Here is a 24,856-nt window from a genome sequence, read left to right as displayed (position 1 = left end):
CAGATACTTGCTAGATGGGTGACATTGGGCAAATCACTTAACCAATGTCTGCCTTGGTTCCCTCAATTGTAAAATGAGGATAATAAGAGCACCTATTGCTCAGAATTGTTGTGAAGATCAGATGAGATAATAGTTGTAAATAGCATTTAGCACAGTGCCTGGCATATATGCTTCTTGATAAATGCTATTATTATAATATGAATACCCAAAGAATATCATACAAATATATATGAAATATCGATACACATACAATGGGGAGATTTAACCTTACAAGCCTCTTCTCCTTTAAGTTAGGAATCAGTGGTATGATTACTTTAGAACCCTCCCAGTGACTGAGACAGAAAGCTAACAGCAGTGAAGTGCATCAGTGCACTTGAAGTAACTAAAGCTAGATATGGATGTGCAAACCAAGCACATAGCAGCTAGTTCAGTCCAGACTGGGCCATGCCTTCTGTCATTGAATGTGCAATTGGTTTAAAGCTGTGAGAAGTCTGGGTTTTAACACTGTAGTGTGTGTATACATCTATATGTATATGCACACACATAATAATAATAGTATCTAAATTTTTAGCCAAGTTTTGCAAAGTGCTTTACACATTCAATAATACCTAGCTTTAATATGACTCTTTATGGATTGCAAAATACTTTATAATATAATAATAACTAATATTTATATATACTTTAATATTTGTAAAGTATTTTATAATACAAAAATAGCTGTATATATGTATCTATGATACTTTATGGTTTGCAAAGCACTTTACTCATATAATAATAATAACTATAGCTAACATTCACATAGTACTTAAAGTTTTGCAAAGCACTTTATAACAATAATAGCTAAGTATATATGTACATATGTACATATACACATATGTATCTATGATATTTTATGGTTTACAAAGCAAAATTTATACTCATAATAATAACAGCTAAGATTCATATTGTACTTTAGGGCTTGCAAAGCGCTTTGCTTATATTATGTCTTTTGATTCTCTCAATAAGCTTATGAGATAGGTGCTATAATTACCCCCATTTTATAGAAGAAGACAGTGAGGCTGAGAGAAATTGTGACTTGCCTGGGGATCATACAGCTAATAAAGTTCTCAGGAAGCATTTGAACTCATGTCTTTCTGACTCTAAGTTCAGTACTCTTTACACTATGTGACCTAGATCTCAAAGTATCAGGATGCACATGCGCACAGACGTGTGCGCGCGCGCACACACACACACACACACACACACACACACACACACGATCGTGACCGCAGTTCCTTCTAATATACCATTTAGTGAGAATTGAGCCCCAGACTTTATCACAGAAAAGAGAAAGGGTGTATTTGTTCAAGAGTTGAATGAAAAGAAGAAGGAAAACTAAAAGAATACTTAGTGGTGGTGTGGGAGAGGGCTGTGGTTTTTATAAAACTTACCAGCCACCATTGGGTTGATTTCTATGTGGGTGTGTGATTGTGTAACTGTGTATTGAAGTATTGAACCTGTGATTTCATTGGCACAAGGAACTCCAGTTGAGGAAACCCACTGTAACAATGCAACTTATAATCCCAGAGAATTTCCTGGAGCAAGAGAGGGCAAATTCTTTGCCCGGTGTCACACTGTTAGACCTTCCTGGTTCCAAGACTGGCTTTCTATCCTCTACATCAGGCCTCCTCTCATCCTGCAGATAACTCCTCATCCAACATTTATTTATTCACTACTTTACCAAAAGAACTGAAATTCAGTCTTAAGGAGACGGTTTTAATTTGGTCTTTGTAATGATGAATCTATTTCTTCAACTATAGAACTGTAGTATGGTATAATTCCAGCTAGAAATCAACTTTAGAAATTATAACCCACACCACATAACTGTAACATGCAATTCTTGGGCTTGGGATAAGCAATTTGAAGCACTCTCTGTGTGCATGTGTGCATGGGTGTGTGTTGGAAGGAGTTCTAGAGTCAGCTGCCAAAGGTTCAAATACCACCTTTGATGCTTACTATTTATGTGCCCTTGTACCTTGGGTAAGCTGATTAATTTTTCTGGGCCTTAGTAAAATGAGATGGTTGGACTAGATGACCTCAGAGGTCTTTTCCAGGTTTTGATCTCTGATAATATTAACCTTGGTACACCAGGAAGCCAGTGTATGGGTGGATAAGGCTAGGCTAGAAAGGAATTCATTTGAGATAAAGCTGCCAGGGGAAGAAAGCTCTTAGAACTCATCACTTTAAACAATTTTTATTAATTAGATGCCAAGGCCAGCAGTTTCAGACTACAAATATTGTTAATATCCTTTAAACTTCTGTGCCCTGGGGCAAAGCCCTAGTGGTTCCACCATAATCTTGATTCAGATATCTTATTAAGTGATGATTTCAAGTTTAGAATCATAAAGGTGATCCCCTAGTAGGAACCTCTGACAAAATCTGGTTTGACCTTCACATTTTATAGATAAAGAAACCAGAGAAGACCAGAGAAGTTACATGCCTTGCCCAAAGTCAAGTCTGGTGACAGCAAGTTCAGCCCTCTCTCTACTGTACCTTACCTTCCTTTTTCATCTTTATTCTCAGATAAATTTAATCCATTTTGACACTCAATGTTCACAATACTTATATGTTAGGAAGAAAGGCAAACAAATATATAAATGTGAACCCTTCGAAATGTGTGTTTTTATTTAAAAAAAGCAATTTTTGACATTAGGAAAACTATAGCTATAATTAATTATATTTTAATAGCATTTTATTGAGTTCCAAATTCTATTCCTTTCTCCTTCCCTTCTCTCCCCCTTCTCTGAGATGGTAAGCAATCAGACATAAGTTATGTATGTACAATTACACAAAACATTTCCATATTAGTCATTTTGTATAGGAAGGTTGAAATAAAAGAAAAAGAAAGAAAGAAAAATAAATGAGTAAAGAAAGAAAGTGAAAAATAGCACGATTGAGTCTGTATTCAAACAACATCAGTTCTTCTTTTTGGAGGTGGATAGCATACTTTATCATTAGTCCATTGAGATTGTCTTAGATCTCTTATTGCTGAGAATAGCTAAGTCATTCATAGTTCTTCATTGAACAATATTACTGTTACTGTGTACAATGTTCTCCTGGTTCTGTTCACTTCACTATGCATTAGTTCATGTAAGTCTTTCCAGGTTTTCTGAAATCACTCTGCTTGTCACAGAGCACTATAATATTCCATTATGATCATAAACCACAGCTTGTTTAACCATTCCCCAATTGATGAGCATCCCTTCAATTTCTAATTTTTTGGCTCTACAAAAAGAATTGCTATAAATATTTTTGTACAAATAGGTCTTTTTCCTTTTTTTTTTTTGGATGTCTTTGGGATATAGACCTAGTAATGATATTGCTGGATCAAAAGGTATGCACAGTTTTATAGATCTTTGGGCATAGTTCCAAATTGTTCTCCAAAATGGTTAGAATAATGCAATTTTAAAAATCAGCATTGGCTTGCATTACATAGGAATCAAAATTTTATCAATGGTATTGGCCATGTTACACTGTGTCACATGTATGTGTCAAACTGTTCTTTACAGAGTTTCATATCAAGGGCAGTGTGGCTTCTAGATAGACCATGGCAAAGGTCATTGGATGCTTTCTTTTGTGTTTCTGACATCAATTAAATGTTTTTTTCAAAAACAAAAATGTTTTCAAAGTAGCTTGAAATTTATTTGGAAAAGATAAAACTGGCATTGGCTTTGTGAAAGCCAAGAACAGGGGACAAATAAAATAAAACCCCCTTCTGTGAACAATTTAGCAACACTGCCAAAATTTCCCCTCATAGTCCATTTAACAGTGTGAATGAATTGCAAGGGACACTGCCAAGGCAGCCTTTAGCACTCTACTATTTTTCATGCCCAGCATGGAAGATACATGATGTCCATGTTATTTTTAGGATGAAGCTTTATGGTCACAGAGCTGTCATGTTAAATGAAGGTGGCCAGTTCCAGGAATTCTGTATGTCATGACTGCTTAGTTGATAAACCACAAGCACTCCACAAGCTCCCATTGAAAGTTTCATTGTTTCCCAACCTGCCATACACTTGTTATGTTAGAAAGGAAGAGACAATCATCTTGGGGTATTTATTTTCCCTTACTTTATCCCCCCTACCTTGATAGGTTCTGATAAAAGTACAATCCGTTGCTAGGTGACATTGGAGAGAGGGTGGAGGGGAGAAGAGAATCTCATAATTTGGTCTTGTTTCCAGCTTGACAGGCGAGTCTAGTAGAGCATAGGGGAGGTTTTGAAAATAGCCCTGGCATGGCAGTGCTTTCAGAAACATGCTGACTTCCACAAACTTGCAAACTACTTTGGCCTCGTTGGGTCTAAGCAATTTGCAGTTGTACTTTATATATAGTTGTCTTCGGCCATCGACAATAGCCATACCTTTGTTCTGGGCCTACATGCTGGTCCTTACCAGTAGGGATCCTAAACTAGAAGTGGACCTTTGACTCCCGTATCAGCGCCGGTGAGTCCAGGCTCTCAAGGAGGCAAAGAGCATTCATCAATAGATTAATCGCATATGTGCATGACACATGAATTAGGTGATAGGGCTACAAAAGCAGGAGCAAAACAGTCCCTGCCCTCAAGGAGCTTACATTCTGCTTGGTATGGTGACATTATGAAAAGTAAACAGAAATGAAAAATAAAGGATATACTAAGTAATAAAAAGGAATATTGAGAGAGAGAAAGAACTAATGATTGAAGAGGTAAGAAAAGGCCTCATGTAAAGAAAAGCCTTTGATACAAGTAGATTCTCATCTGTTCAGTCAAGGTCTCTAGTATGATGATTTGGGGTTGGGGGTGGAGCGTCTGGCATCAGGACTGTGTCATGTTGTTCCCTTCTAAAGTCAAATATTTTCTTCCATTTTGCAGAGGGGAAAAATTGAAACATAGAAAGCCAGGGAATTTCCATAGCAAGGGAGGAAGTCAAAGGCTGATGTAGAGAGCAGAAGTTCTTGCCTGTTGGGCCAGGTTCTGAATAGGGAACATAATTTTATTTTAAAAGCAAAGCAGATAATTTAGTTTGGTGCAAGCTTTCTTTAAAAAATGGGACACTCCCCCTTTTTTGCCATTTTCATCTTTACCTAATTTCCTAGTATACTCCATAGATCTCCTAAAGTCCTGAATTCATTACACATTGCTCAGTAGCATATGTAATTGAGAAAAGGTATCATAACACATTAAGGCAATCTATAACAAAAGAATACTCAATTTTCCAATATCCCTTATGGACTGAAGGGCTCAGTTGCTTAGGTTGGCTTTGGCTTAGATTGCTGAGTTACTCTAGGATTTTGTCCCTCCTTTTAAAAAATAATAAAGCCCTTATAATCCCCTGCCCCCAGATCATTGTGTTTTTTTTTTTTTTGAGCAATTGGGGTTAAATGACTTGCCCAGGGTCACACAGCTAGTAAGTGTCAACTGTTTGGTCTGAGGTCGAATTTGAACTCAGGTCCTCCTGACTCCAGGGCTGGATACTCTATCCACTATGCCACCTATCTGCCCCCAGATCCTTATGTTTTTTAAAAAAGTGGTTTCATAGCTAATATTTCATTTGTTCTTCCAAACAACCTGTAAGGTAGGACAAGAGTCATCATTTCTGTACTGTCCCAATGAGAAAACTGAGGTGCAGAAAGATGAAAGGACGGTAAATCCAAGACTAGAATCAGATCCTTCTACTCCTAATCAAATGTTCTTTCTACCAGATCTCATCCTACATCACACACTCCAATTCCTTCTTCAACTTTAGATTACTCTTGTTGGCAGAGGTATCATACCACTCGGTGGCTATTTTTGAGGCACTACTCAATACACAATTCATGCTTAGTTCCCTAAGAACTTTGGGGGGGGATTTAAAAAAAAAACAAAGCTTTTTTTCCATTTATAGATGGCTTGAGAATGGCCTCTCCTCCTCTGGTTGATGCTCTTGCCAGAGGGAAAGAAGCATTCCTCACTCTCACACTGGAATGTTGAAATATCCTGGCTGCTGCCACAAAGTGAGCTAAAGCCTGCATATTAGGTATACCAGACGCAAGTCTTTAATCTGATCTTCTGTTCCCGATTCTTGTGACATACATCACATGGTCCTCTCCTTAGGAATTAATTAATTCTTCCACCATGAAAAAGACTTGTTCCTTTCAATACACTTTCTATATACTGTCTAAGGCTTTTGCCTAAATCCCTGTGACCCAAGAGTGAGCAGATGCAAAACTTATCCCATCTCCTAAGTTTCCCTGATTTAAATTGAAATTGTTTTGAATCTCGAGAGCCTAGGCGATTCGCCCTCCTGATCACCCTCAGGTTTGATATTCCTTCAAAAAGAAGAAAACTGAGAGAGGTTATCTGCCTCTTTATGCTCCTGTCTAATATTTTTGTTTAAATGTCAGAGTCTGACTGTGATAAGCGTCGTAGAAAAAGAGAGATAGATGGTACTGTGGAGGTGCTCATTAACAATTAGGGAACTGCTCCATTATCATTGGTGCCACATAATGGATTGACAATTGCCATCCACAATTAGGGAATAGCTACGTTATCGTCAGTGCCCTGTAATGGATTATTGACAATTGCCTCAGAGGCGCACAGAACTCATTTTCTATAATGAAAATTTTCCATAGTTTTCATTTGTCCTTTTCTCTTTCCCTTACTGTGCTTTGTAAAGTTGTTTTTTTAGTGAAGGGCTATGAGCAATGTTGACACTTTCTAATTTATCTTGCTCAAACAGAGGCTGGGAATTTGGCACGTGTGGTAAAAAGTGCTTCTTGTGAAAGTTCTTAGGATATTTTCTTACTGAATCTACTCTGGGAGATGCAGACAAGGATATTCTCAGTTACATCCAACATGCTTAGCATTCACCTAAAGTTTGACATAATCTAGGATCCAATGTTCAAAACAAAGGGTATAGATGTTAAAATCAGGCAAAGAATGCTACTGAGCTTTTCAATTCCTCTTTCTGAATTAAAAATACTGTAAACAATAATGAAAATTACTAAGATGCTATGTGGCTTAGATGACAGAGAACTGACTTTGAATATTCAGCAAGACAGAGGTTCAAAGGATTATAGATTTAGAGCTGGAAGGGATGTTAGAAATCATCTAGTCCAACTTCATTATTTTACTGATGAGGAAACTGAGGCCCAAAGAGTTTAAGTGATTTGCTCAAGGTAGCACAGTTGCAGAGCTGAGATTCAAGCATAGATCCTCTGATTTTAAATCTCACATTCTTTCCACTATGCTATGCACTTCATTTAATCTATGTGACCAGGAGCAAGTTACTTAACTGCTCAGTGATCAAGGAAACTGCATAATAAATAATATTTAAGTAGATATATAATACATGCTTCTCTAGAGGCATTTTTCACATTAGAAATTTGCCATATTGATAATGATATACATCATATATTATATATAGATATCATATATATATCTAGATATCATATACTGGTGAGGGAGGTGCTATTATTATATCCATTTTATAGATGAGGAAAGAGGCTGAGGAAGGGTCAATGACTTGCCAAGTGACCAAGGCAGGATTGGAATTCAAGTTCTCCTAAGTTCAAGCCTATGACTCTATCTAATGTGCCACCTACCTGTTACAGTTCAAAACAAGAACAAGAACAACACAAAAACTTACACATCAATCAACAAACATTTATTATGCTCTTACTACTAATAATAGTTAACATTTACATAATACCTATTCTGTACCATGCACTTTACAATTATTATCTTATTTCATCCTCACAACAACCCTGGGAGGTAGGTGCTATTATTATCCCCCATTTTACAGATGAGGAAATGGAGGCAAGCAGAGTTTAAGGGACTTGCCTGGGGTCACACATCTAGTAAGTGTCTGAGGCTGGATTTGAACTCAGGTCTTCCTGAATCCAGGCCTAGTGTTCTTTCCACTGAGCCACCCAGCTGTGTACTATGTGGCAGGCACTTGGGATTTAAAAATAAAATAAAACCGTCTCTAATGGTAAGGAGCTTAAATTCTAACTATATAGACAATAAAGACATTTATATTTAATTTACAGGATAAATAGAAATAAATACAAAATAATTGGGCACTAGTAGTTAAGTGGAATCAGGAAAGACTTCATGTAGAAATAGTGCTTGAGCTATTTTGTAGGAATAGAGGGATTCTGTGAAATCAATGGGAGGAGGAGGTGCATTCCATGCATGGAGGGCTGCCTGTGCAGAGACACAGAGAGGACATAGAATATGAATCATGTTGCAGGAGCAGAAAGAAGGCCCCCTTGGCTGGATGGAAGAGTGTAAGATGGAGAATAATGCCCAGTGAAACTAGATGAAGAATTTGGGGAAAGACCACACAAGGCTTTAAACCAGCTAAGTGGGGGAGCTTACATTTGATATTATAGGCAATGTAAAGCCACCAACGTTTATTTATTGGGTGGGGGAACAACATGCTCAGGTCTGCTTTGCAATTGTTTACATTGAAGTAAATGGAATTCAATCCATAAACTGTTGTAATAACTTTTATTTGTTTCAGGTCTCTGGTAGGGATCTTTTGTCTATTCCCATTGATTTCTCCTTTAATATGGTCATAATTCATGTATACTTTTCTGTTTTTTTTTTTTAATTTTCCTACTCTGTATCACTTCAAGCATGTCAACACATTTCCTTATATTCTTCATATTTGTTCATCTTAATTTCTTTGTACTTTTTTATTTTTTAGGCAATTGGGGTCAAGTGACTTGCCCAGTGTCACACAGCTAGTAAGTAAGTGTCGTGTTTGGTCTGAGGCTGGATTTGAACTCAAGTCCTCCTGACTTCAGGGCCGGTGCTCTATCCACTGCGCAACCTAGCTGCCCCCATCTTAATTTCATTGCAATATTCTTGATATTCCTCCCCACTGCCCCACCTCCCATCCCATGATTGGACATTTAATTTATTTCCATTTTTTTCAATTACAAATAATATTGATATGATCATCTTTGAATTAAACTTTGATGATACATTCCCCAAAATGGAAAAATTAAAGTTTTTTATTGTAGGTAGCAGATGGTGCAGTGGATGGAGCACTGAAATTGGCTGGAGACAGGAAGACCTGAGTTTAAATCTAGACTCAAACACTTCTTAGCTGTGTGACCCTAAGTAAGCCACTTAAGCTTTTGTCTGCCTCAGTTCCCTCACCTGTAAAATGAATTTAATCATACAAGATTGTTAAGAGGAAAAAAAATGAGATGATAGTTGTAAAGCATTTGCACACCTTAAAGTGCTATATAAATGCTGTCATAATTGTTGATATATATGTTCATTTACTTCAAGGGAATTTTCTTTTTTTGCTTTTTATCACATAGAATTATTTTACAAATACTTGTGAAGAAAGAAAAATTCAGGAGAAGTATTCAGCTTGCTTGGGCAAGATATATAGACAGCTGTGTGGTGCAGGGAATAGAATGCTAGTCCTGGAGTCAGGAAGATTCCTCTTTGTAAGTTCAAATCTGTCCTCAGATGCTTACTAGCTGTATGACCCCCCTACCAACAGGCAACCAATCTTTGGTTGCCTCGATTTCTCATTTGTAAAATGAGAAGGAAATGGCAAACCACTCTTCTTGTATTTCTGCTAAGAAAACCCCAAATAGGTCCATGAAAAGTCAGACATGACTGAAAACAACTGAACAACAAAAGACAAGATATACTAGTAAGTCTCAATCCTCAAGACAGAACTATAGCCTTCAGTTCATTTGAACCTTCCCTTATCCCATAAAGCTCACTGTCTCTCCACTATGACAGCTAGAATTCTATCTTCCCACCATGAAGGTATCTCTGGAGTGCAAAACAGTACATCATTTTGACAGGCCAGAATGAGAAGAGAAAAACCTATTGAAATTGTTCAGTCTATGTTGATTGAACGAGTGTTCTGTTTATAAGCTCTGTTCCATAATCACTCCCTTAAATCCAACCAAGTCCTATTCATTTCTTTAAAAAAAATCACAATTTCTACAAGTTCTCATCAGTGGTACTTACAGTTCCTTCACTCTGGGCCAATATCTGCAAAAAGCATCATTAACCTAAAGAGTAATGTGAGTGGAGACACAAAGGAGTTGTGCCATAGACTACAGCATAATATTCTAAAGAAATAATTTAAAATCTTAAGGGGCTGCAGGTTATATGGAAATGATCCCTATGGGACTCAGTTTTCAACTACTATTCATTACCTATTTGCCTTGGGTACTGCTTAATCCCTCTGTGGCATTTATTGCCAGGAGGGTAGCTAGGGAGTGTTTCTAGAGGATGATCAGAAGAATTTGAGTGCTCCTTGAAAATGTGCATGAGTGTGGGGAAGAATTCAAACATTAATTCTAGGCTCTTATTTGAAGCTTCTACTGTGTGTGGGTGGTTTAGGAGGGTGCTTAATGTTTAAAAATTGGGAACATTATTCTAAAGCTTAATATGTAATTGTGATGGTTTCCTGAAAATAGGAAAGCCAATTTTTTGATTTAGGTCAATGTATTATTTTCTGTATGATATTATGACTCTCTTTGATTACTTTGGAGTGTTTGGAATTAAAAATAAGTTTTCTCAGTGAAAGGGCATTGAGATATCTCTTTCCATTGTTTATTAATGCATTGTAATTTTGAAATAATAATTGTGGAACTACTTGGTGTGACTTCAAAACACTGTCCAAAGATTTGCCTAAATCCTGATGGCCCAAGAATGAGCAGATGCAAAACTCATTTCCTCTCCAAAGCTTCTCTGAAATTAAAGTGATTTAGAATCTTGTTGGGGAACCTGTGGCCTCGAGGCCACATGTGACCTTCTAGGCCCTTTGAAGAGCCTTACCTGAGGACCTAGAGGGTCATATGTGGCCTCGAGGCCGCAGGTTCCCCACCTCTGGGCTAGCCTATCCTCCCTCCTGGTCACACTCAAGTTTGATATTCTTCCAAAAAGAAGAGAGCTGAGAGAGTTTATCTGTCTCTTTATGCTTTCGTCTAACATTTTGTTTAAGGGATAGAGTCTCCTGGATGATCTGATTTTTAGATGTTTCTTCACTCTACATGGAACTCTTCTGTTTGAATATTTGTTTTGGGAGGGGGCTGAAGGAGAGGAAGCATTGGAGCAGAATTTTGGAAACTAGACACAGAGAAGTAAAATGGAAAGAGGACTGAATTTGGAACAGGATATGAATCTGAATTCCAGTTCAACCACTGCCTTACCTTGGGCAAATCATTTTCTCTGGGCCTTAGTTTCTTCATCTAAAAAAAAAAAGCTTGGACTAACTGACCCCGCAGCTCCCTTCCAAGCTCAAGATCTATGATTCCATGACCTCATGTTAATATAGTGCTTTTAGGTTTGTGAAACTTTTACATGCATTACCTTATTTGTTCCTTACAACAACCCTGGGAGGTAGGTGCTATTATTACCCCCATTTTACAGAGGAGAAAACTGAGGCATGGAGAGGTTAAAAGGTTTACCCTAGGTCACATAGCTAGGAAGCGTCTGAAGTTGGATTTGAATCTAGGTTTTCCTGACTCCTAGTCCAGAACTCTGTTCGCTATATTTTCTCCCATATATGTATGATACTAATTAGGAGAGATAGCATGGTGTAATGAATAGAAGGTTGCCCTCAATACCAGTCAAGAAAACCTGGTTTAAGTTCTTCTTTCTAATTAGCTGTGTGGTCATGGCCAGCCTACCTAACTTCCCAGTGTCCCAAGCAATTCTATTTGTCTCCATGCCAGGGGTTTGCCATACCATCACAAGTCCTGATCATCTTCCTCTACCTTCACCCCTCCCTCCCCCCCCCACTAAAGGAAGGTGTTAAGTTAAATATGAAGGCTTCACAGTCTTCAGTAAAGTCAAACATTAGATGGAAATGTCAAAGGAAAAGAGTGAAAATATTAAAAGGAGATAGGACTTTTTAAATGACTGTGTTGCTTCATGTTCTTTTTCTCTTTCTGACTTTTGTGATTAGGTGAAAATGAATAATAGTTTGGTGGCACATTTTCTTCTCACTTTTACCTTCACACGAAGGAATTTCCTTAGGCCTTTATCAAGTGCCATGATCTGCACTCCCCCTCATTTCTCGGTTAACTGCAGGAAGAAAAGAGCCCCAAATGGAAAGGAGGTGATTAGAATGATTGAGACTGTGCTGTTAGTGTTATTGAGGTCACCCTAATACCAAATTAGAGGGTAGTTAGGGAAGAAGAATGTTTCCTGTATTAAAGGCTTGAGATAAGAACTTTTACATTAAGGCAAATGATTGAGGTGGTAAAATCCAAGCCACTAAAAAGTGAGGGAAATTTTAAACAGCAAGACCCAGGAATACTTGAGGTTATTTTTAAAAGGACTTTAAAAATTCCTCTAACATGTCAAGACATTCCGATCATCTTTTCAGAGGCTTTAGTAATCTGCCTATTTTCTGAGTCTGTCAGGAATGAGCTCACTAGGTTTATGCTTACAGCTCAGTGAGGATGCTTTTCTTTTAATGTGTGTGTGGGTCTGTTTGGGTTATTTTAAGGTTCTTCCTAGGATTGCAGAATAAAAAGTGAAGCTCTAGATTCACTTTCTGTGACTTTGTACAGAACGGGAGAGGTTGGGAGTGGTTAGCTCCAACCTTATGCATTAATGTGTCTTTGCAATGCTGCTTTTGTCTATCTTAGCATCTTAGCATCTTGGGGGTGGAAGGGAGAAACCTTAAGAGTTCATGTGGTTCAACTCCTTCATCTTCCTGATAAGGAAACTGAGGCCCAGAAAGTTTGTATGTATTGTAAGTCTTGGCTTGTGAGTGGTCTACTTGACCCTTTTCTCCATTTAGTTTAGTAATGGGAAAGAAGTTTCAGCACTCAAAAGTCATTAGCAAGGGGAAAAAATAGCATTTTGGGCAAGAGATTTTTACTGTCTAGACACATGCTTAAGAAGAAATGACATTTGGGGAAACTTTATTTCTGAGGCAAGGTGAGAAATGTGATCCATTACTGAGACTGATATTTTTGCTTTGGGCATTTTCTCTCAGAAAAATTAAATGTCCTTTCTCTTCCTTTTGGGGCCCACAAAGCTTTATTCTGGACCTTCTCTTGCCTCTCTGCTTTCTTGTCTTGATGACCTCCTCCATTCCCATGGCTTCAAGTGATACCTCTGCTTAAAAAACTCAGCATTTCTGATCCCATTCACTCCCCTGAGCTTTAATTCTGCATTTCTAGTTACCTCCTAAACACCTTTACATGGATGTTCTATTGGTATTTCAAATTCACCATATACAAAATCAAGCCTCTACTCTGCCAGAACCCCGCCTTTTACCACCTTCTGTATTTCTGAGGATAGCACTGAAATGCTCCCAGGCATCCAGCTTCAAAACCTCAACATCATCTTTCATTCCTTCCTCTCCCCTACTATATTTCTCCTCTCCCAAAGTCCAGTCAATTCCAACTCATGGGATAATATTTATCTATTATCAATACAGTTGAAAATGACAACACACAGAAGCATAAGAGCCTGTTACCTAGGAGATTCTCACTTCCCTCCCACTTGGAAAGCCAAGGAGAAAAGAGCTAAAGAAAAGATGCAATCACAAACAATGACCAACTCTATAGATAAGAGGTTTGGTCCAAAAGAACCCAACATAATTAATCCAATGACTGTGAACAGCTTTGCTAAGTAAAATTAATATACTGCAATTGTAATATTTTCATGGTGCTTCCCTTTCCTGCTTGAGGGAGATGAGGACTGAGCGTGTGGAGGACACATCCTTGCTCACCTTGCTAGACTTGGGGTTAAAGTCACACAGCTAAGCTGCATAGTCCCACTCAGTGCCAAGAGAAGTCTCTTCAACATAATTTACAAATGCTTTTTCAGTTGCCCAGAAAATAAACTATAGTATTTACCTGACAATCCATTTTCTTCTGTCTGGTACCAACCTATTTTTCTAAGCTTATTTAAATGATTGTCCTTCACCTACTTTGTGTTCTGAGTAAGCTGGAATTCTTGCTGGTCTCAGTTTTGCCTCTCCTAATTCAGTGTTCTCTCCTAACTCAGCCTTAACTAGGGCAGGGTGACTGGAGCTTATTACAGGGAGGGTGCATACAACTGAAGGGGCATGCTTCCTCTCTCTAATGAGTCTTCATGAGCTTCGTGTTGCATAATGCATCAAGCGGACTTAGGCTGGACTCACTGGAAAGCAGAGTTCATTAGTGACTTGTGCAGGAGAGAGTGAGGCTGGTGACTTTATACAGCCCTCCCTCACTTAAATCCAATTCACTTACAAGTCATAACATCACCTTCCTGATGACATGATCTTCTTCGAGAACGGACAAATAATGATGATAAATTCCCCGGGAAGTAGGAAGGGGAAGACCAGCAGACTCTCTATAATTCTAAGACTTACTTACACCCCAGGTGAGCTTCCCCAGCCCAGACTTGCTCTACTCCCTCCCCTAGTGATGATCTCCCCAGTAGTGGTTTCCAAGAGTCTCTGGTTTGTATGTCACTGTCCATGCTCTCTCCTTTGGTCTCAATATCCCACTTCACTACCTTTTCCTCAGGTATTGGAATTCCTAGCAATAATTTTTCTTGGAATGGATGCCAGTTTCATCTTGAAATGCTGAGAATTATTTTTATCCTTCAAAGTCCAGCCCAGCTGTTACCTCATCTGTGAAGGATTCCCTCATCCCCTTAACTGAAAGAGATCTTTCCCACTCAAGTTTCTGAAAGCATTTGAGATTTCAGCTTTGCCTCTATCACATTCTATCTTATATTGAGCTACTTGTGTTCTTTTCTCATCCTTCCCATTCTAAGCTCCTCGAGCCAGGGGATTATGTTGTTTTTAAGCTTTCTATCCCCAGTATCTAGCTCAGCATCTTACACATAATAGAAGTTTAATGGGTGTTTGCTGAGTTTGCTTGTATTTATTTTCAGATTGTATTGGAGGGTTAGGAAAGCCAGACAATTTCACTTGTCGTTTCTAAAAATCCTTGTCTTCCTGACATCATAATGTGGCCTCAGAAAAACAGACAGCTGTTATTACAAATGGAGAGGAGCTCTACTCAGACATCGAACAGACAATTATAAATGTCTGGGTTTTTTCCTTTTCTGTGGTGACTGTTTTTAGAAGTGGAGTAAGACCACATTAACCGAAGGATGTTGTTATTGGTGGTTAGGAGCCAGTTCCTTCCACATCTATAAAATATCTTTGTAAAAAAAAATGATTCTCAAGTGTGGAAGATTCTAACAGGGAAGATTGTCTGACATAGAATTCTGGGATCAGAGAATACTGAAGCTGAAAGGGAAGTTAGAGATCCCTTAGTCTGACTCCTTCATCTTGTTTTATTTTTTCTCAAACATTTTATTTTTTGTTTTTACATCACCTTGATTTCCCATTATGTTCCTTTCCCCTCCCCCTATCCCAGAGATTAGAAGATAAAAGTTTTTATTTTTAAAGTTTATTTTTTTTCAATGAACAAAAAGAATTTTAATCTTTCCACTTCCCCTGCCTCACTGAAATGAAAGAAAAATGAAACCCTTGTAGCAAATACACATAGTCCACTCAAGCAAAACAAATCCCCACATTGGCCATATTAAAAAAAATGTGTTTTATTCTGCACCTTGAGTCCATCACTTCTCTATCAGAAGGAGAGTAGAATAGTTCTATCAAGAGTTCTTTGGAATCTTGGTTGGTCTTTGTATTGATCAGAGTTCTTAAGTCTTTCAAAGTTGTTGGTTTTTTACAAATTTGTTGTTATATAAGTTGTTATCTTGGTTCAAGCTCACTTCACTAGTCATACGAGTCCCAGGTTTATCTGAAACTGTCCATTTCATCATTTCTTGTGGAGCAAGAATATTGTTATATACATATATCATAATCTGTTCACCCATTTCCCAACTGATGAACACACTTATTTTTCAATAACTTCTTCATTTTACAGTTGAGGAAATTGGGGCAGAGAGTTTGGAAGTGATTTATCTAAGACATGTAAATATTGTTTATTTTTGTTTCTCTCCTTTTTAGATGGCCGTCCCTGCCCTGTGATTCTCTGGGACTCATCTTTGTCTCCAACAGACAATGGAAGTCATTCTTCTGTTTCTCTCACTTGGAGTGCTTATCAACAATTACTCAAGCAAAAGTGTTGGCAAAATGGTAGAGTGCCCAAAGCTGAATGGGGATGTACTGAAGTACATCACCACGAATGGTCTAAAATGGCACTTTTTGATTTTCTGCTTCAGGTAAGAAGCCAAGTCAATAGTTGGGACCAACAGATACTTGAATTCTCTAATCACAGTACATTTGAATGGGTGAACATTAGCACTTTGAGGAATTTCATGTGCATTTTAATTGCATTTAAACTCTAGTCTGATAGAAGAGCTGGAATTTTTAGATTCCCAAGCAAAAGTTCTAGGAAGTTCTTTGCAATTTATTGAAAGATGAATTTTTCTGGTTGTTGTTCAGTTGTGTCTGACTCTTTGTGACCCCATTGGGGTTTTCTTAGGAAAGGTCCTAGAGTGGTTTGCCATTTTCTTCTCTATTTCATTTTACAATTGAAGAAACTAAGGCAAACAGGGTTAAGTGACTTGCTCAGCATCACACAGCTAGTAAGTGTCTGAGACCAGATTTGAACTCAGAAGGATGGGTCTTTGTGACTCTGGGTCTGGCATTCCATCCACTGCACCACTTAGTTTGCCCAAAGATGAATAGCACTGCAGTGCTATACCTCTAACTGGGCAGTGCTTGAAATAATGGTAAAGTAGAGCTAGCAAAGACTTTAGAGAAGAAACATCAGGTAGTGATCCATCCATTGAATCTAGAATCAGAGAACATTAGTTCAAGTCTAGGCTGTGTCTCTGTTACCTTGGGTAGGTCACTTAGCTGCTCTTGGCCTCATCCATAAAATGATAGATGACTTCTTAGGTCCCTTCTACCTCTATGAATATATAAACTAATACCTTAAAAGACACTCTACTGTGGGAGTATCTAGGTATAAGTGAATATGGCCCTGGATGTGGAATCAGTTCAAATCCCACCAGACATTTTTTCAGCACTGGGCAGATAGTTTAATCTTTCTGGGCTTCAGTTTACACATCTATAAAATGAGGGTGTGGAACTCAATTTTCTCTAATATCCTTCCAGTTCTAAACTTCTGATATTATGGTAACACCTTCTTCCCTTTCTTTGTGGATTAATTGCTCTCCATTGCCTTTTGAATGTTTCTCATGTAGATCTGAGCATCAAGAATCATTAACCCTTAGCAAGCTTAGTAAACTAGGTAATTTTAAAAATTTTAAAGGATTTGACTGAAGTGGTTATTGTATATAGAACAATATTTTTCTGAGTTTTCAATTTTTTTGCTCATATTCTCTAAACATCCCTGATTGACTCAAAAGAATACAAGCAACTGATGAATTCCAAGATTTTCTCTTAGGGTCCCTTTGACTTCCAGGTTCTATGACTAGTTGGTGCTGGTAGAAAGGACACAATTATGGGAAAGTTGTGCAAACACACTTATGAAACTCAGAGGTACAGCAGCCAATGAATCTCTTTCAAAGGCATACATTTAGACAACTCCCCAGCATATTTCCCCTTCTGCCACCTGTCCCTGTAGAGTCTCCTAGACTTTGGTGTGATCATTAGTCTGTTACTACCATTTCCATTGGTACATCTGGGCACTTTTTGTGTCACAATGGTGCTGAGTCACACCCTTGTTTTATTAGTCTGTGGATGCACTGAAGGAGGAGATAATTTGGATACCTCAGAATGCTGAATCCACTGAAAAGTACCTTGAGGCATTCTGGGCTGTTTTAGAAAGCAAGGACGGACATAGCTTTGATTTAAGTTACATGCATTACTTTTTATTAAAGCTCCTTAAATGCATAAAAACATCACATTTGGATTCAGTGCCTATTTCTTTTGATATCCAAGTTTATTGTTAGGGGATGGGGCAAAGATTTTTCATGAGTTTAGGGGATTTAAGGCGTGGAAACTCACTACACTGAAGCAGATGAGCACATTCTCTGTAACTTAAAGCCTTAGAGAATTTCTTGGGAGTACTGAGAGGTTCAGTGACTTGCCCATGGTCACAAATCATATGTATCAGAAGCAGGACTGGAATCCAAGTCTTACATAAAATAGTAGAAAGAACAATGGCTTTATAGTCAAGGGCCTGGATTCAAATTCTCCTTGCCCTTTGCTACCTTTCTAACCTTGGGAAACAAACTACAGCTCTCTTGACTTCAGTTCCCTCATCTTTAAATGAGGGAGGTTGAATTAGATGACCTCTAGGGTCCCTTCCACCTCTAAATCCATAATCCTTTGATTCTGATATCTTATTCCTACCTCTAACACTGACATCGTATCTATTGTACCATTCAGTCTATGATGAATAAACCTATTGTTTTCAGTTCACAGAAGCTGACAGTCTTGCAGAATCTATGATAAACATGTGTTATTAAATAGTATTTATTTTTCCAATTACATGTAAAGATGATTTTTAATATTTATTTTAACATGTTTGAGTTTCTAATTTTGTCCCTTCCTCCCCTCTTCCCTCCTCCTTTCTCCCTAAGATGGTAAGCAATTTGATATAGATTATATATGTGCAATATGATAAATATTTGAAGCAAGGGATTAGACTGGATGTGATCTTGTTCATCTCCTTAGGCCTCAGGGTTATCATCATTTCACGATCCAGTAAGTATCAGTGTTTTAAGCACAACTAAAACTCTGTAGAACCCTCTACATTTCACCTAGTTGGTTGAATTGGAAGCTTTCACCCTTGACCTTTGTGAAATCTGACATTTTTGGTAGCCCCCTCCAACACGTTTTTCTTTGGACTACTACTATTTCTTTGACCTATAGTCTCAGAGAGAGTTTCCTAGAGCATGGAGAATTTACGTGACTTGCCCACAGTACAAACTATACGGGCTATGGGAAACTGTTTGATTGGCAACTTGCCTGGCATCTTGAGCTATCTTTTTAGGTAGGTGGTAGGTTGGTTGAGGAAACTTTAGTTTAAACTCTTTTGTATACTATCAGTACCTTCTAAGGGTAGATGCTCAGGAATATTTCTAGAACTCTAGAGCTAGATAAGATTATTTGGTCTAATCCTTCTCATTTTCAGAGGAAGCATAGAGAGATGCTATGATTTGCCAAAGGCACAAGCCGGTTAGAAGAATGTTGACTAGAACACATATCTCTCCTGATACCCCAAACCAGTGTTTCTACTCTATGGAGTTACTGATCTTTAATTTGTTGATTGCATGATTCCAATAGTTCAAAGATGGATAGATTGAGTATTTCTTAAAGAAGGATAGCAGTTGTGTAGTTTGGGAATTTAAAAGGTTTATGATTGAACAAAGCTTTTGGAAGAAGTCTTCCAGTGACAGAATTTCCCCCCTCCCCCATTATATTCAGGAAACCCATGAACTTCCAAGGACTCTCTTCATATGACTAGGAATATAGGAATGCATTGGAATGTGACTTTAGGGCTTAGATGAATGTGGGTAGGGGCTTGTGTGCTCACCTCTGCATGCATTTTGAGATGTTAGCTGAATGGCACCGATTAGTTTGGGATGAACTGAGCAGCAAGATGTGTGCATCTGAGTCCCTGATACTGAGCTGAGGCATAAAGATGAGTCACAAGTTAATCATATCAATAAGTGTTTGGGGTTCAGCTCTATTTGACTCTAATCTTGTACCATTAATTTCCATGGATTTAGAAAATGTTAACCAAAAACCAAACTGTTTTCATTTATGCCTTTGTATCTCTAGCTAGCACCTAGAACAATGTCTCTCATGTACTAACTTCTTAATACATGTTTATTAAGTTTAGTTGAAATGATTTGTTTTAAAAGGGTGGGGAGAGAGGAGGTTATTTTGGGCTAATGTGGATCCCTCTGATTCCCTGGTTAGGTAACCCAGCTTCTGGATTGAGAAGCAAGAAGGGATAGATAATGCCTCTCCGTGAGAGTTTTAGAAGTTTTGTTCAGGAAAATTATCTGCTAACACTTTTTAAATCATTGTTCCTTTGCTTTCAGCAAACGGAGTCATTCATAGGGAAGCAGTTTACTGGATCAGGAAACTTGCTAGTTAGAATCAGAAGGCTTGAGTTTGAGTTTTGGTGCCAATGCTGTGGAATTCTGGGCATTTCACATCTCTCTGCATCTTGGCTTCTTCTGAAAGTGTCCTGAGAAAAGCACTTTGTGAACCTGCAAGTACTATATAAGTGTATCTTATTACTATTAATAATGTAGCAATGATTACTATTATTATTCTATCAATCTTAATATCTTCATCTACTTAGGCCAAGTTGTCAAAATGGATCCTGCAGTAGCTAGATAGTTATTAAGTACCTACTGGGTGCCAAGGTAAAGTGCTAGGAATTGGGAATACAAATACGAAGACTTAAAAAATCTTAAATCGAGGAGTTTATGTACTAATGAGGGGAAGGGGCAGCACTCAGGGGAGAAATAAAGGGGAAGGGATAGTCAAGTAAAGTCAACAAGCATTTATTAAGCACCTACTATGTACCAGATATTATACTTTTTTTTAATCTGAGAGGACCAAGGAAACATGTGGTAGAGAAAGATGTCCAAATAAATGTCATGAATCCAGGGGTGTGCTGGTAAATGTTTAATTATCTGCTCTCAAAAAAGAGTACTATACTATCACTTTCTTAGGTTTAGATTATCAATAAAACAACAAATCAAGTCTTGATTTGTAGTGTTTTTTATTTCTGAGGTGTAAGGAGCCAGTATGAGCTGTCTCCATCATCTACCTGCCTCTGTGCACTGTCTATTGTAAAGCTCACTGCAGTATGGGCCAAAAGCCGCCCTTGTTTTTGTTGTTTATGTGGTGAAAAGAAAACATTGGTCTGAAAGAAGACATAAAGATAGAAAGTCACCATTTATATAGTAAGACTTGATTTTTGGCATTGTTGGCTGCACCCACAGCTATCAGTCAGAGTTTATTTGCAAAAGAAATAAAAAGACTTTAGAACGCTCATTGGCAGAGTGATTCAAACCACCTGGATTGCCTGAAGTTCTTGCACTTAGAGACCCCTCAGAGATCGAAAACCTCTGAATCACTACTAATGGGAGCAAATTCCTTGGGAGTCCTCAAATAGACTTGTTCCAGATCAGCTTTGGATTTTAGAGATTACATATTCATACCCCAAACCAATTTGCCTGAATCCAGCTTTTTTTTTTTCCTGCCCTCTCCTCCCCATATCACTAATTTTTAAAGTAGTTGTCCTAGTTCTATTGATTTAAAAACAAACAAAACAGTCTTTTTTTCTTAAATGTAAGTCATTTTCTTCCTCCCCTAAATTATTTTGTGTGAGTCAAACAGTTGCATGACTTGGCCCAAGAGGGTTAGTGTCAATTATAGTAAAATTACTTTTTAGCATGACCGAGTTTTTTTTTTCTTTGCTTATTTTTTCTTTAGTGTTTTTCTTTTAAAAGCATTATGTAAAAGAAATTGATGGGAATATTATGTGAAGGCTGGAATTTCATACACACAAAAATGAGGACAAGGAATATTTCAGGTTTCTATGGCAACATTACCTAACTAGCTCACAGGGGTGCCTGCGAAAGATTTGAGTCTGTTTGTTAAGCCTGTGGGAGGGCTAAGAATAAAAAACACAAAACAATACAAAACCCAAAAAAACCAACAACAAACACCATGATGGCATCAACACTGTGGCTGAAATGGTTTTCATCTTCCTGGATTTAAGTCTTATAAAGCTCTTGTTTTAAACTGGAGCATAGGATATGATCCTACATTCCCCATATAAATCCTCATTTCCTAAAATGCAAAGATTGTGGTTTTCCTTAGCCATGGGGTCTGCCCTTCACAAATTCTTTCTGAATGAGTGGGTGTGGCCAATTGGGAGAAGTTATTTTTATGCAACACTAGTTGTGTAAATTATGGAACTAGAATTTTTTTTTGACCTAAAAATAGATTGTCACTTGTCTGGCAAACTCCCCTCCTGCGCCTCTCAGTGACATGGCAATGTTTGGCATCTGATAAAAAGTCAGATGTGGATTATATTGATCCTAAACATAGCAGGAGCTCTATTGAAATAGCATCAAATGTGTCATAGAATCTAAATACTTCTGTAAGTCTTTAAAAGGCCCCTGATTTCATTGGGGTGGGTGCCTCCTCCTTTTATGCAGAGCATGATGACCTTTCCACATCCTAATAAACAGTTCCTGTAAGCTTCAGGGGCTAAATTGGTCATGTGGTAGCTGATTCTCTGAACTTAACAGAGCTGGTCTTCAGATGACAGACACCCAGTTTGTCATTGGACATATACTTTACATATACATATACGCACATCATTATTCAGACAGCACTGTTTGCCATGGAGTGTAGAAGGCAGCTAGATGGTACTATGGAAAGAACACAGGGTTTGGACTCAGGAAGACCCAGTTCAAATTATGGCCTCAGACTGGCTGGGCAACCCCAAACAAGTCACTTGATGTCTCTCAGTTTCAGTTTCCTCATCTGTGAAATGAAAGGGTTGGGCTTGATGCCTCTAAGGTCACTTCCAGCTCTAAATTAATGACCTTGTGGTTTTAGCACATCACACAATGCCCAATGTTACTAGGCAGAATCTTCAAGAGATGGCTATAAGAGGTAGTGGGAGGGTATTCCTTTCTGTACCCTCAGCATTACATTTACTTGGTAATTACTTTGTACATATCTTGCGTTTTGTGTGCATGTTTTTCCTCCAGAAGGATGTAACTTGATCAGGGAAGACTTTGGGAAGAAGGTGGCTCCTGCAGTGGGTCTTGAAGGAATGGAGGGATGGGAAGCAATGATGTGAGCAAAGATGGGGAAAGAAGCAAACAGGATGACAATAGAAGACAGAAAGTAGCCCAGTTTGGGCTCTATTAAGTGGAATTCCAGACAAGTCTGGCATGCCAGACAAGAGACAGGTAGTTAAAGTCCAAGGTAGTGGAGATATAAAGGCAGGAAATCGGTGGGATAAGCATAGTGTGAAGAAAGACTCCGGATGTTTGTGACCTGGTTAAGCAGAAGATGGAAAGTGTAGAAGCACAGAGAGAAATTAATTACCTGAATGTGTACAAGCCTCACTTCCCTCTTCTGTAAAATGGATACAACAATTAGCACTTATCTCACAGAGGAGTTGTGAAGATTAGATTAGGTAATATATGGTAAAGTGCTTGACAAATCTTAAGGTACTATATAAATATTAGTTGTTATTAGCAGTACTACTATTTTTGCTCCTAGTAACTATTCTCACAAAACTTTGCCCCAATTTTGTTTTTGTTCTCACTACTTTGCATATATCTGTATTTTATTCACTTTATATTTGTGCTGTATCTATTTATATGTGCAACTGTTTCCTTCCCCTTAAATATAAGCTTCTTGAAAATCTTGCTTGGTTCATTCTTTGTCCTTGAATCCCTAGTGCCTAGCACAGTGCCTGACAAAAAGCAGGTGCTTGTTAAATACTTATTGATTGATTGAGAAAAGCGGTGGGACTGTGAGTCACAGTATTGCCCATGGGTGTGAGTTAACTGTGTGGGTCTGTGGAGTGTGAATCATGAGTGTTTTAAAGGACAGGTCAAGATCCTGGGAAGCTGAGGGTGCATCTCAGACTTTGAGTTGAGAAATCCAGAAACTTTGACAGTGTGGAGGAATGGGTTCTGGGGCTAGGTGGAGACTGTTCCACTCCACTGATGCATTGAACTGTGAGGTCAAACATGTGCTGAGTCCCTAAACAATCTTTAGGAAGTGGTGATAGCATCATTTGAAGGGCAATGGTGGTGCATATTGTTGGATGACTGTAGCCCTGGTGGATGTGATACCAGATTGAAAATGGTCTGTGCTCCCAATTGTCCCTGCTTGTGAAAAATAGAGGGCTTGTGGGTGGTAGGAACAGCCTCAGCACCAGAGTCAAAGGGTAAGTGTGTGTGTGTGGGGGGGGGGGGCACATAACAATATTAGTTTCTGATTATTTTCATCTCAACAGGGACCTGGAAATTACATGCTTATAACATGGTAGGATTTGGATTCAGGTACAAATATATGTGGGAAATAGCTTGTGAGAGTTCTTGGCTTAAAGGTAAACAAAGCCGTGTTTAACATGTATTTTTGACAGATGGGGTAGAGAATAGTGAGGGTGGTCCTATGGTGGGTAGGCAGGACGAGCTCTGTGACACATCAAGGACATGGCAGCAGACAACAGCAGAGATCCAGGGACATCTGGCTGGACATAGCAAGCATGAACACAATCCTAGAGCCTCTAGTTCAGAGACAGGGCTCTGGGGTGTGGAAGAACCATCAAGAACAGAGCAAGGCTTCTAGTCTTATAGAATATAGGATGCAGGGCAGAGTATCCAGCTTTGATTATAAGCATTGGGGAATAGAACAGGCAACCTATGACTGAGGGTGGGCTAGTAATAATAGTACCAAAAATATTTTGGTCTGGCTTTGTGTTTTCACTGAGGTAGAGAACTCCCAGTGAGGGAATGCCCTTTACCAGTGCAGATCAGCAACTTTTTAGCCCTGAGAATTTAAGTAGCCTGCCCAGGTTCACTCAGTATTGGTCAGAGGCAGAATTTGAACCCAGGTCTTGCCAGCTCTGAGATTAGCCCTATGTCTATTCTGCCAGGTGGCCTCCATACAAATAAAGAGCCGAAATGTATATAGCACTTTAAACTGCTTTACATTCAGTTTTCTCAACAATCTTGAGAAGTGGGTATGATTCTTATCGGAAGATCATAGATTTCAGTTAGAAAAAGATATTTGAGATAATCTAGTTTACTCCCTCCCCATTTTATGAATGAAGAAATTGAGGCTCAGAAATGGGATTTGAACAGTTTCTCCTGACGTCAAGTCACACTCTCTTTCTACTCCATCAC

The 24,856-nt window shown here is 38.4% G+C and overlaps 1 protein-coding gene across 3 annotated transcripts in view; it reads left to right on the top strand.

Moving 5' to 3' along the window:
* The window catches only part of GASK1B (golgi associated kinase 1B), a 46,840-nt gene that overhangs the window by 7,544 nt on the left and 14,440 nt on the right, over positions 1 to 24,856 (top strand). For all 3 annotated transcript variants that reach the window (XM_027866794.1, XM_027866795.1, XM_027866796.1), the window contains one exon: positions 15,981 to 16,195. In XM_027866794.1, coding sequence (XP_027722595.1) covers positions 15,981 to 16,195 — 215 coding nt within the window. The remainder of the gene's footprint in view (positions 1 to 15,980; positions 16,196 to 24,856) is intronic.

Source organism: Vombatus ursinus, unplaced genomic scaffold (assembly GCF_900497805.2).
Source record: "Vombatus ursinus unplaced genomic scaffold, bare-nosed wombat genome assembly UNPS02014784.1, whole genome shotgun sequence".
NCBI lineage: Eukaryota > Metazoa > Chordata > Mammalia > Diprotodontia > Vombatidae > Vombatus > Vombatus ursinus.
The sequence above is the reverse complement of the archived record's forward strand: the minus strand, read 5'-3'. Positions and strand labels throughout refer to the sequence as shown.